Genomic DNA, 13,728 nt, shown 5'->3' on the forward strand with positions numbered 1-13,728 from the left:
CTTTTTTTTATCTTGCAGTGCGACAGGGGATTTAGGCCAAAACTAGGATGGGCTTTCAGAAGAAAAGTAAACTGGGGTTCGATTCTTATAGGAAATTCAGTCGCATTATGCTAGATTTTTCAAACAGGCCCTTAATTGGATTTGAGCTATGGACTCGCTTGCTTCCAAATCTATATATACCATTGAATCAGTGACCAGTTTAATTTCCAATCTCTTTCCTTTTAAGTATGTCTCATTTCTTTTTATTTTTTGCCCCGCCTTGGCACAAAAGCAGCCGCTACGAATTAAAAGAAATAGAGCAGCCATGTCAACAATCCACTGATTTTCCAAATTACTCTCACCAACATCGCATGCCATCAACTGCACAAGGCAATCTTGATGTGTGGGCCTTAGAACAAATGGCTCAGCGGTTTGTTTCTCAAGGTTCACCTAGAGAAGTAGAAGGTACAACCTCTTCCGACTGAAACATTAGTGTTATGAATGCTTTCTTGCCTTCATAGGTGGGGAGAATAAGTGAGGTCTGATGTAGGATTTTTCAGGTGTCCTTGTGAATTGAGAGCTCCGCATATCTTAAGTGGGTTTGGTAAAGTCAGCTTGACTCAAACTCCCACCCAAGTTAGGTTTGGGTCTGAGATCTTGACCCAGATCAATGTGCCTGGTTTGAATCAAATTTGGTCTTGTTCTAGGTGGGGTTTGAAACTTTCAATTGGTTAAATTTTTCAGGCTAGTCTTTGAGTTTTAAATTAAATTTTGCTGGTTAAGTTGGTGGTCCATCTGAGCTTGATTGAATTAGGTGCAATTTTATGAGATTTATACTCCCTCGGTTAGTGCACTACTGTAAGTTTAATACTCATAACTAGTACTATAAGATTTTAGATATAGAATAGATCAGAAGGAGTAATATGGATTAGGCACCAATATGTCCTAATTGTGAAATTGTTTATGCAACACTCCAATTATATTATAGCACGACGGAAGAGAAACCCTAGATTAGTAGTTGCCACCGTCCTCGATCTCGCGCGAGCTTCCTTCGAAACTCTCTCTAGGGTTTAGGGTTTCAGATATTCGTATTGGATTGAGATGCCAAGGCCGGGGATCCGGGCTCCGCCGGATATCTCCGACGGCGACTCCGAGGGTCGCTAGCGTGCGGTTTCCTTTCGTGAGTCGAAATCCGTGTAGCATTCCTTCCCTTCTTCTTCTTTCTCGATGCTTTTCTCGAGTTTCTACTTGATTTGTTCTTTGTTTATGGCTTTTCGCGAAGATCTCGGCGAAAGCATTGTAGCTTCGGCCTTCGTGTTCCGTCGAGCGATGGAATTCCCTCGCTTTTGCTCGATATCCATGAAGTCTACTCTTTTTTCTTTTCCTTGCCTCCTATTATTATTAGTGTGCTTAATTTTTTGGAACGGTTTGTTGGCTAAAAGATAACTATCAATGTGTTTAATTTTTTCGAATGGTTTGTTAGTTAAAAGATCATAACTAATTGCAAATATTTGGGCTTTGAAGCAGTTGGTTTGAATGCGCTGAATCTGAAAGATGGATTTTGAAATAGTTCGGTTTTTTGGAAATCATGTATCCTGAAGGCGTATATTTTGTCTCGGAGGTTACTGGTCACATCCTTCGGAAAAATTAAAAAACAAGACTAGTCTATTGTCAGAACAATAAGTGGCAAACAATGGCACAAACTTTTGCATGCTGAAAATTCTTGCAGGAAAAAATGTTACATAGGAAAAAATTTTGAATGTTTTCTTTAGTTTATTCCTTTGGTCTCTTTCTTCGTTCGTTAGTCTGTGGTTTGGGACGTGGTGGTGGGGTCCTATTGAGGATGGGAACCATTAGATCAGCTATTTCGCAATCAATGCTTAGTACAAGAGTTGCTCTGTTGCTTGTATTTTGTTTGTTTGTCCTTTTCATTTGTTGTTCATCTTAATGTTCAATTGGCAGCCGGTGTCGCACCGGAGCGTGAAGGATGACAATCTTATGCTTCCTGATATTGGTAAGATACAGCTCTTAGTTGCTGATCCAGTTTCCTTTGACTGTAATTGGAGACTGTCATATCTCGGCCTGATGAATCTACAACAGCGGGATAATTTGAAATCTATATACTGAATTTACTCAATAAAGGTATGTAAGTCCAAACTCAATATCTCATTCACTGTCTAGATCAAGTAGTAATAATAAGGATTGCAAGGATTTCTTTAAATCCGATGCCAAATTCACCTTGCTTTCTGTGGAGGGGCTCAGTAGCTTGGAAATGTTGGGAATGCCTGATTTTTGTATGTTCTATATAATTCAATTGTTGTTAGAAGTGGAGAAGGGTATAAAGCTTTGTTTTCCAAAGTGCATGTCGATCATTCTGAGAAGAAAAGGACTTGTGAACTTGTAGATGCACATTGTAATCAAACAAGAATGTAGTTAAATTTTGGAGTTGTTTCTAGACATTTGGACACGAAATTTTTAGACTTGGGTTGGTATGTTGCTGAATTGTGAGCACTTTTCAAAAGACAATGATTATCAATTAGAAAATATTACATTGTAAAATGGTCTAGTGACGCTGACATCAGTGAATGGCTAAACCTCATTGACATGCTTAGCTGCCAGAATTGGGAGTGGTTGTGGGACCGGATATGGCTGCGAGTGCAGGGAAGTAGATATTTTAGAGACACTTTTGGTAACAAAGTGCTTAGGAAGCGGTTGCAGGTTCAAGATTTTGGAAAAAAATTTCAAAGCAGTTTGCGCTACCCTAGGTAGAAGATTCTGGCTTCCAAGGGAACGTGTCTAGAGGATTTTCAATGGTTGGATAAAGGACATATACTGATCACACAATAGAAGACAGTGGGAAATTTTCATGCCAAAAACTCTTTGGCTGACCTGATGTGTGAGGTGTATGATTTAGCTTGGATTGCTATATGCACAAATAAAATATCTTTAGGACTGTTTCTTTGCTAGTGGCATAACAAGGAAAATGCACACAAAACACTCACTCTCGCAGCCAATAGCTAATTTTTTTTGCCATTATTCTGATTAACTTGTAGCTTATATATGTTCATGCTGAATGCTGCATCTATATGAGGATCTCTCTCAGTTTTATTATCTTCACTTAAAAATGGTTACTTCAAATTAGAAGGTATTTTTTTTTCAGTTGCATTTCATAACTTGTAGCTTATATATGTTCATGCTGAATGCTGAATATCTCTATCAGCATCTCTCTCAGTTTTATTATCTTCACTTAAAAATGGTTACTTTAAATTTGAAGGTAATTTTTTGTTCAGTTGCATTTCATAACTGATCCTTATGACAAGTTACATCCTAGGGTTTGGGCCTGTGACCATTAGTCATATGTTGGCTTGCTGATTGGTGTCACTTTTTTAAATTTTGATCTTAGATATTCTTTTCACTGACATGGGTTACTCAAGCTCTATCATCCATCATGCAAAATTGTTGAGGAAACTTTGGGATTTTAAAGCTATGCTTTATTAGTTTCTTTCCAAGGAATGTTGAGTTACATTCCCTTATTTTTCTCTTGTGAATTCTCAGTGTGATGCATGCCTGCTGAGATCCATTTTGCTGTTAGTTTCAGTCTGTTGATATATTCCATGCTTTATAAGTTGGAGCTTTTCTTCCATAATTCTATTCATCTTCATACTATGAGCATGGCTGTGTTTATATTATTTTGTGAAATGGCAAGTCAGTTGAAATACTTTGTCTCTGTTGCCCTTTTTAAAAGTCCAAATTGCTGAATTACATTGCTATTGTAAAAGCTCTCTCTGTATTTGTTGTTTTTAAGAGGTTTTTTTAGGGATAGATCATGTGGCATGATTAAATTTGTTGCTGCTTAGTACAAATTACCGGTCAAGTTCAGGATTGATTATTTAAATGTATTTGTCAGTACTACTTTTAACAGGATATCTTGGGTTTTACTGCACCAGCACAAATGCTGATCAGTTCACCCTCCCACCTTGTCCCTGATTACTTTCATTTGGGTGATTTTATGGGAAGTAAAGGATCATCAGACATAAGAATAATATGAAAGTATAATATGATGCGCACACACAAGCGTGTTAAATGTGTCACTACACTAGTAGCTGTTTGATAATAGAATTTCTTGTTGTACAGTATAAGACAATTCCCAAATTCTAACCATTATTAACAGAACACTATAGTACATAATTGTATTGCATGCTCAGTCGAGTTAGATCTTGCAGTGTTGTACTTCTGATTCTGCTGCTATCCTACATATGATAATGCGATGGTTATTTCTATGATGACTATGATGATGATGATAGTTGTTAGTTATTGGCTTATGTTTTTCATTGGTTGTGGCATATTTTTGTCGCATAACAGCGAGATTTAACTTCATATAATTTCAAAGTCTTGCTGCTTTGAGGAATATTTAATTCTTCCCCCTGCCTTGTATATATGTGTACACGTGCATGTTAGAATGACTTCTAAGTTTTATGCCATTTCCTTCTGCAGGCTAGTGGACTCTTGTCCCTTCAAATCTTAAATGAGACTTTACTTCTTTATACTTTGAGTAGCAATAGATAAATTTGTTCTACCATAGGAAATGAGGTAGATATCAAAGCATATAAGGACATGTGCTGTCTATAATGGAGGATTATTTTTGTGGATGCAGGCTGCATTTTTTACCAAAGTTGGCTGTGGAAAAGCTGAAGGTGAAAGTGGGTGCTGGAGAATGAACAGATGGGAAGACAAGGGCACGTCATACCTACTGACACAAAATGCACAGCATTCAAATGCAAGGCTTATCGACAGCTGCCTTTTAAGCAAGGTTAGTTCTTAAGATGAACCAAATTTAAGCTTTCTGCAAGTTAAGTACTGGTTTCATATTTTTCTATCGTACTTTTGAAACCAATATTAGTAACTTTGGCAGTATGAGGCATTGTTCCCAGGGTGCACTGTAGCTAGAAATGTCAATTTAATTTTTTTTGACAAACAATATTTAAAATGCTACTTAACAATAGAAGTACAAATGTCGTAGCTTTTTGTTTGAATTTCAACTGGAAATCCAAGGAAATTTGACAAGCCAAATGCTTCACAAGCCTGAGCTATTGCTTGATTTCTCAAGCCCATTGCTTGACTTGCTGGCACATGCAGGAAAGAGTTGCTTTCCATGTATTCATAATATATTGCTTAATTAGTGATATCAAATTCTTGGTTGAATCTGTGTTCATAGATGTATCTCTACTTTCAAAAAAAAAAAACAATTTCTGGAGCTCTTGGATCAAGATTTTTGTGTCTAATCTTCCTCTTATCTGGGGAAAGGTGGGAAAACGAGGGAAGAGAGGAGGGGGAAGGGGTAGACACACATGTATGCATATACATCTATATCTGCACATGACTACAAAGGGCACATTTACCTATGCTGGCAAATTCATGCATGCTTAGTCATACACACCTATTTTATGCCTTCTCTTTTGGTTTCCCAGGATATGAGATCCCATTTTGTACTGGCATATCAAATTCTGGATATTTTCAGTTTTAGTTTACATCCTGTACAAGGGTTCTGATGATGCTGATGCATGCATGCAACTTTTTTTTCAAAAAAAAAACTCTCAATACATGATCATATTTAATAAAATGTATTAGTTTTTAAACTTTTTGTTTGAAAGCGTGGTTACCAGTTTTTTAGCTGTACAATAGATCCTCTGCCAACTATTAATTTATAATTACCATTGTAATAAACTAAAAGGGATTTTTAAGGAATGAATTTGGTTTTGTGGTTAATTGACTAATAATCTCTGATATATGCTGGTTAATGGGTTTACAATTATCTTGTTTTCTTCATGCCTTGTTTGTATTTTTAACTTATGCTTTGTTTATTACGTTATATCACAGAAACATAGGTAAATATGAGATCATATTACGCAGTCACATAATTGGGGTTACTTTAGCATTCTTCTGAATTTATACAAAGCCCTGTAGTTCTATATTCTGAACATAGGCTTCCGTTATGATTCTTTGTAAGTGGCTCTTTTAGTGCTTCACATGTCGCAGATGCTAGCTGAGTGAGTGGCCATACGTCAGAAGTCAAGAAAGCATCAACGTGCATAGGTGCGGTATTGTTACAATAGCAGTTAGATGCTGATTTGGTCTGCCTAGTTGCCATCGGTAGGTACATAACAACTAGAGTTTCAGATGCATCACCACTGCTTGTGTCACTAAGATTTCATACCAAATCATTGTTGATGATGTAAAGGTTTTTAATTTATTTTTGCCTATAGGAATTCTTCCCATTAAAGTTGAAATAACCTGCACCAAAGCACTTCAATTTGACACCCAGCTCAATAAGACTGATCTATGGTATGTTGCTGGCTTATGCTCAACCACACATTGCTTAATTTGTTGTAGCCTTTTGTTGCAAGGTGCTAGCCAACCTAGTCTTGTTTTACTAGTCTAGCCATAAACTTTCTGCACCTTTAGGGCCTATATGGATATATGTAACTTGGTGCATTAGTAGTACATCAGACAATGTTAGCGAGCCAATTACTGCTTTAGTTTGGTAGTTGCGGCATACAGTGAATCTGCCGAAATCCTCCCAGCCCTAGTAATTTGTTCTACAGCCAAGAATGACAATATGACTAATCGTAGACACAGGCTGCAATAATGATTCTTGAGTTTTATGGTGCATAATGTCATTTTGGTGTCAATTAGAGTCAATCAAACACTGTAAACCGAGTTACACAAGCCAATTACATATTATATATGCTGTCAAAGTTCTGTATTTAGTGCTATATATAATTTTAGCTATGGTTAGATGGTAGTTGTAAGCATACAAGTCCTCTCTGTGTCTTGAGTAGTTGTCAAGATGCAAGGATATCATTAGTCTTGGTTGACATGGATCATGCCACCACCAAACTTTCATTTGCATGGTACCATCCTTTGGCACTTAAGACTTGGGGCGGAAGAGGATGCCGATGCTTTTTCCAAACACCCATTCTCGGTAATTTGATTTTACGAGCATTAGGGTTGGTCTGTCCAAGGATCTGGGTTTCAATACATGTCGGGGGAGGGTTGCATCGGCGGTAGAGATGCGAGTATAGGACAGGGGGTAGGATAGAACCTCTCTCTCTCTCTCTCTCTCTCTCTCTCTCTCTCTCTCTCTCTCTCTGTGTGTCTCTCTCTCTCTCTCTTAAGTACTCGAACACACTCACACCTAAGCTTTAATTCTTTATCTAGATGGGGTTGGCTATATGAATCTCCATTTCCCATTCTACTCAATTCAAGGTCATATATATATATATATATATATATATATATATATATATATATATATTTTTGAGAGAGAGATGTTGAGATGTCAACATCTTTCTTACAACTTCATATCATGTGATTTCTGGTTTGAGTTCATCCTCTTTCTTCATGATGTATCAGATCATTTTTTTGTGCTAATGCATACATATACATATGTGTGTATAGTATGGATAATGCAATCTAATAATGCTAGGCACATATCCTCTTGGCTTCCTCCCAAACTCATCTCACATATCCATCGATAATTTGCCTTAACTCAGGGTGCCATGCCATTCATGCCATTTATGAAAGAATTGGTCTGGCTTAGAGGGGGCATTTGGAACGTGCAATTGATCCGAGCCTCTTGTTTCAAATTTTGTGCGTTATGTGTTAATGAAAGCCTCAGTCCTATAACATGGCATTTCTAAGCACTTCACCTTAGGAGCACTGCTCGCTGGGTTCGAGTCAGAAGTGTTCCTACAGGTATTGCCTCTCTAATTCCTTAGAGACCGATGAGTAGATTGTTGACATGAGTCGATTAGACGTAGAAAAGTACCATATGATATGTAGAGTCGAGCAGTGTTGGGCTGGCTTAGGAAATGACATTTGGCCCATAAGAAGGCACGCCCTCAATTCCATGTACGGAGGCCAGAGGGTGGTCGCCCGTGGTGTCGTATATTTGAGTCCGCTGTCATTGTTGAAGTCGCTAACTTTGAAGATTTCTACTGTCGGTTATGGTCACCTTCCGGATGAAGTAACCTAACCACCAGATGGCCACCGGCCAGGCATTCACTGGGCTATCGGGGGTAACCTCACCAATTATCGGCTACTGTGAGCTGTCTCTGTCTGACCTGGCTGCTAGGTAATTTGGCCAGGAGAATCACCGCACTTATTATTTAATCAATGGCATGGAAGGTACCACCCATCTCTTCCTTGGGAGACCTACCTGCCATTCGTTTCTTTCTCTTCGTGAGGGTCCCGCATGACTTTGAAGCGAGTCGAGGTATCACGTCTGCTATTGTGGTTCCGCCCGTCATCCCTGGGAAGATATTTTCCCGCCTCGACTGCCAGCTGTCTCAATTTCACCCTACCGCCTCTACCAGGCGCGTCCTTTCCCTGGGGGATTTTTTTTTTTTGTTTGAAATATTAATTTTTTTTTGTGGAGAAAAGAAAGGAGGGAAGGGGAACCCTAACCCCAAATGCACGAGTCATGCGCCCCAAATTCACGCGAAATCCAGACCAAATGAAATCCCCCCCAGCGCCGGGCCGGGGGGGGGTAAGGGGCGAGGTGGGATGGGAAGCGCCGCTGCCGCGGTCCCCACCCGGATGCGCGCCACATGTATTGCAGCCCGTTATCGTCGCCGTCCGTGACAGATGGACGGTCACCGCCCGGGCAGGGGAGAAACGGCCACGACCGTCCGATCCCTCTAATCCTCTCGAATCGATGGCTCCGGTCTGGCCCGCCATCTGGCCGGGCAGATCTCGCTGCCTTTAAGAGGCGGTGCCCCCCCGCTCCACCTCCTCGCCGAGCTGAGGGTTTCGTCCTTCTAAGAAACCCTCGCCCTCTCTCCCTCCCTCCTTCCCTCCCTCCCTCGCTGCCCGAGTACAGGGCGACCCTTCTCCTGGGATTTCGTCCACCCCGCGGCGAATATCGGCCGTCTACCATGGTCCCCAAACCCTCGGCACCTCCCTGTCGGAGCCGGCCCGCCGGGTCCCGGCCGATCTGAGGGGATCCGCCGCCGTGAATGGCGTCCGCTCTCCTGGCCAGCCGGAATGAGCCATTCTGGGGAGAGAGAAAGGTTTATATGAGGAAAACCCCCAATTCTAACCCTAACCCTAAACCCGGCACGAACACTAACCCTAATCCTAACGCCAGCGACCATGCGTCGGATCATCCGCGCCAGTTCCACCCGCTGGTGCCGGAGGAAGTGCTGGACGCCGCCGCTGTGTCCGACGACTCGTCGTCGTTTAATCGGAAATCCGTCAACCTCAACCATCGGCGGGATTCGGCCGGCTATATCATGTTCAACATCTCGACCTACTCGAAGAGGGAGCTGAGGGAGCTCAAGAGACGCCTGGTCTCGGAATTGGAGCAGGTCCGGACCCTCAACAGCCGGATCGAATCCAGAGAGATCCAGTCGTCCGCCAGATCTGCCGGCTTCAGTGTCTCCGGGATCTACTGCGGCAGCCGTGAGGTCACCTCCTCGGCCGCGGTTGCCGTGCATCAGAACCATCTTGATTCACTCGCCATCAGATCCGCCGATCTCTTCTCGGTGAAGGAGAAGGCGGTCTCCGGGGATATGACCCTGCTGCCAGTGGTCTTTCCCAGGGAGCCGAAGCGGCTGGCGGCAGCACCGGAGTCGGAGAAGCTTCTCTCTGCAATGATGAAGAAGTGCGGCCAGATCTTGACGAAGCTGATGAAGAACAAGAAGAGCGTATGGTTCAATTCCCCTGTGGATGTGGTGGGCATGGGCCTCCACGACTACTTCCAGATCATAAAGCACCCTATGGACCTTGGTACTGTGAGATCTAAGCTCAGCAAAGGTCTCTACCCGTCGCCATTGGAGTTTGCAGCTGACGTCAGATTGACCTTTAACAATGCCCTTATCTACAACCCAGAGGGCCACGAGGTGCATAAGCTTGCGGATCAGTTCCTTCGCCTCTTTGAGGGGCTTTTTTGCCCTTCATACGAGAAGTACGAGAAGCAGCAGAGCGCCGTTGCTAGGGAGGAAGAGGAGAGGCATAGGGTCTCTTCTTGGTCTCGTGCTCCTGTGATTGAGCGTGCAGTGAGACCTGAACCTGTTGATCCTGTGATCCTTCCGCCAGCTACGACTCCAGCTCCAATTCCTATTCCGTCATTGGCACCGCCCCCAGTTCAAGCTAAGCAGCCGCCTCTGCAGCAGTCGCAGCCGCCCCAGCAGCATCCAGTTGTTGGTAGAGTGATGATGGGGAAGCAGCCAAAGCCAAAGGCTAAAGACGCAAACAAGAGGGCAATGAGCTTTGAGGAGAAGAGGAAGCTGAGCCTGGGGCTCCAGAGCCTTCCCCAGGAGAAGATGGCTCAGGTGCTGCAGATTGTGAGGAAGAGGAATGTGGATCCAGCACAGAGTGGGGATGAGATAGAGTTGGACATCGAGATGATGGACACTGAGACCCTTTGGGAGCTTGATCGGTTTCTCTGCAATTGCAAGAAGATGATGAGCAAGATCAAGCGGAAGGAGGCCATGGCCAGCCACCTCATCTCTGCTGCTCCACCTGCTCCAGCTGCGACCATGGTTATGGCTGAAAGTGGTGACAGGGTAATAAAGAATGACCTTTCCTCTGTTAGATTACTAATTTCAAGGAGCTTTCTTTCCATCACTCTTTGATACTAGTGTTAACATGCCCTCCCTCTGGAATGTGGATGTTGGCAGTCTCCAGTGACGGTGGAGACACCCGAGGCAGTAGCAGCAAAGAGGAGCAAGAAGGGGGATGCAATCGAGGAGGATGTTGACATTGGTGATGATATGCCCTGCACCAATTATCCCTCGGTGGAGATTGAGAAGGATGCTGGTTATGCCAGCAGCTCCACCAGCTCCGGCAGTGACTCGTCCTCATCAAGTGGTATACAAGAACAATGATTTTGTGCTTTTTTACTGTTCATGCATTTTCCTCGCATTGGTCTTTTAATTAACTTGTTCCCTGTGGCTCTTGATCCTGGTGCAGATTCGGACTCAGGGAGCTCGGGGAGTGATTCCGATGAAGATGATGCCCAGTCTCCTGGTGCAGGCTTGAGGTCTCCGAGAAACTAACAACAGGTTTAGTTGCTACTGGAAGAGAAGCATGAGATAGAGCATGGGTAGGGTACAGAGATTTGAGAGCTTGTTGGTTTTACAACCCCACCTCCTCCCCCCCCCCCCACGTCTGGTGTGGTTTAGGTAGGAGTGGATAGATAGGGAGTAATTGATGGTACAGGTGTACCATATGTAAAAAGAAAAACAAAGTTGGAAAGTTTGAGCAGGTGAAACCTTCCAGATGGGTTTCTACTTGAATTCCCGCCTTTGTTAGTTTAGGGCTTATAGTTTTGGTTAAATTGATTATGGGTTCTTTCAGGTGGAGCTATCTTTGGTGTGGTGGCGGCTTTATCCTACTGATATGCATGCTGCATCATTATGACCTGTTCTGGCTCTAGGCATAGTGAACATAATATGGATGTTTGTCGTAATCGAGACTAACAGATCTCTTTAGGTTATATCTTATGTCATTGACACATAGGCTCTCTTTTATTAATCTCACATCAATCTCATTGGGTCTTAATTTATTTATTTGAATTAGATCCCATGGAGGTTGTCTCTTTAGGCTGGCTGGCTTATCTGTTGATAGTTTCCATGTGCAGCCGATCTAGTTTATATTTTTCTTGTGGTTTTAGTGGCCTGATTCGGTGTCTGTTTTATGGTATATCGCGGACGAATCTGTGATAGTTCATTTGGGTATTTTGGGTAGCGGAAGATTTTATGTAAATTGCTAATTGGGTAGCTGAAGATTTTTTGTATGTTGTTTATCTTCTTTTAGCTTTTATGATCGAAATCATTTTGTACCCATCATAAACTATCTGCTTGTTTAGATTTTCTACCTACCGCGTTGCAGCATCTGCTCCCTTTATAAATTATTATTGAATTCTCTCATTTGGCTTCCATATTAGTGTTTCTTCTTGTAGCATTGTTTTGTTTTTGCAGCTGGACGGACATAAGCCATCTCTTGTTCCTGATATGGCTTGCCTGCTTCATTGCACCGCACAGTTTGGGTTCATCAGCTTAATCATTTTGTTGTTGGGTTCTTTTTGCCCCTGATCAAGTGGCTCAGTTGTAAGGTCGATATCATGAGGTCCCACGCTGTAGGGATTGCATTTTAGGATGTCATAAGAAGTCTATATTCCTTTTTGTTAAGTTTCCATCATGCAGGTTTTTTTTTACTCAGGAGCTGGAAATATTTTGGAAGTATGGACTGGTATCGTTCTCTACTTTTGCCGAACAGGGTTGGAAGTTTCTTTCTGTTTCCTTTTATTGTGCTCTCTTGATTCATTCAAGAACTTGTAAGGCTACGTTTTCACAATCAAAATTGACGTGAATTATACTGTGATCTCACCATTCAATGTTGAACGATTTCTCCAAGACATCCTGGACATTTGTAGGTTCTTATTATTATGTTATTGTGAATAGTCAATAGCCGCCAAGGAAGACAAAGCTATGTTTTTTGGATTGGGTTGCTGATGCTGCGGCACCATGATCCTGATGTGGTGCCTGCTAATCGGGTGGTGGTTGTGAAGTTCTGTTGTTTGTTTTATTGCTGTTGATTGCATCTGCATTCTAGAAAGAAGTGTACCTGCTGGGGCCCATGTTCGTTTGCGTGTGAAAGATTGCAGGATGGTGCGGGTGTTGGCTCAAGTAATACCCATTTTGGTTGCTTGTGTGGCTATGCTATGTCGGTATGTTGGGAGCGCGACGGACTCCGGGTTATTGTCAACCTGCAACTGGATCTTAAAAAGCATTGTGAGGTCGGGGAAAACGGATGTCAACTACGGAATAAATGAGGATTCGTAGGAGGATGGGATTCTGGAGCCCCCTGGAGAGAATGTTCGGGAGATAAATTGGTTGGTAAAAATAGCTGTAGGTGAGAAAAAGGTACAGCGTTGTGAATGGCTCGCTGGGAAGATTTGCTAGCTTATAGTAGCTCGACTAGGTCCTGTTTGGCTCGCCAGCAATGATTACTTGTTGCATGAATGCCATTCTTATATTTCTCTTGTTTGATTATTTTATTCACTCGTGGGCGATGTAACTATTATTTGGTGGTCGACAGCATGAAGTCATGCGTCCTGGAAGTCTGATGTCAGATGTCTTAACAATTGTGACCTTGTCATGTATGTTATTGAAGCTTATATAGCTAATATGGATATATCATGTGACAGATTATGCGTACGCGGTGACCGCCAATTGGTGATTTATGACTCACGCGGATGGCAGACCTTGCACCGCAAGATTAATGCGGACTCTCAGGTAACCGCACCAACATTTTCCCCAATTACCCCTCCCTCCAAGAGCCCAAAAGAGAGCACTACTTTTTTCTGATCTTTGTGAATTGATATTCTTCACAGATCTCGATCATGATAAATTCTAGTAATAACTCATAATATTTTGTTATATATTAGCCAACAATAGACAGAGAAAAGACCGTCCAGAAATGTTATGGATAAAATGTTTCGGGTCTTTTTCTTGTATAATTCTCGTGGTAACGTAACCATGTAGAAATTGAGCTACTAGGGCCTTGAGGAAAGGAAATGCATTCTTTGGCAATTCACCGCCCAAGAATTGAGCCCAAAATCAAAGCAAAATCTGAAAATCAGACCCTAAAACCTCTGATTGCTAGGTAAAAGGGAAACCACTGTGGCAAGCGCCACTACCACAGCCTCCACATTACTGGAAGCTGCATATTAGTCTGAGAAAA

At 42.3% G+C, this 13,728-nt stretch overlaps 2 protein-coding genes across 9 annotated transcripts; both read left to right on the forward strand.

Moving 5' to 3' along the window:
- The first annotated feature begins 725 nt into the window (after nucleotides 1–725).
- Nucleotides 726–13,181, forward strand: LOC113462425. 8 transcript variants are annotated; one of them, XR_005512483.1, is made up of 6 exons: nucleotides 726–1,173; nucleotides 1,942–1,993; nucleotides 4,634–4,789; nucleotides 6,016–6,129; nucleotides 6,243–6,321; nucleotides 11,964–13,179. XR_005512483.1 is itself a non-coding variant. In XM_026802663.2 (3 exons), the coding sequence occupies exons 1-3, from the start codon at nucleotides 1,967–1,969 to the stop codon at nucleotides 12,352–12,354; spliced, it is 333 nt and encodes a 110-aa protein (XP_026658464.1). In that variant the 5' UTR covers nucleotides 913–1,966; the 3' UTR covers nucleotides 12,355–13,181. The 8 variants fall into 8 exon arrangements, 2 of the variants coding, with proteins under 2 accessions (XP_026658464.1, XP_038983948.1); XR_005512482.1 differs by having other exon boundaries at nucleotides 729–1,159; XR_005512481.1 differs by having other exon boundaries at nucleotides 880–1,175; nucleotides 1,942–2,121.
- Nucleotides 8,792–11,907, forward strand: LOC103702250 (transcription factor GTE7-like). Its single transcript, XM_008784582.4, has 3 exons — nucleotides 8,792–10,547; nucleotides 10,662–10,851; nucleotides 10,954–11,907. The coding sequence occupies exons 1-3, from the start codon at nucleotides 8,997–8,999 to the stop codon at nucleotides 11,037–11,039; spliced, it is 1,827 nt and encodes a 608-aa protein (XP_008782804.2). The 5' UTR covers nucleotides 8,792–8,996; the 3' UTR covers nucleotides 11,040–11,907.
- Nucleotides 13,182–13,728: the final 547 nt, after the last annotated feature.

This window comes from Phoenix dactylifera, chromosome 7 (genome assembly GCF_009389715.1).
Source record: "Phoenix dactylifera cultivar Barhee BC4 chromosome 7, palm_55x_up_171113_PBpolish2nd_filt_p, whole genome shotgun sequence".
Lineage (NCBI taxonomy): Eukaryota > Viridiplantae > Streptophyta > Magnoliopsida > Arecales > Arecaceae > Phoenix > Phoenix dactylifera.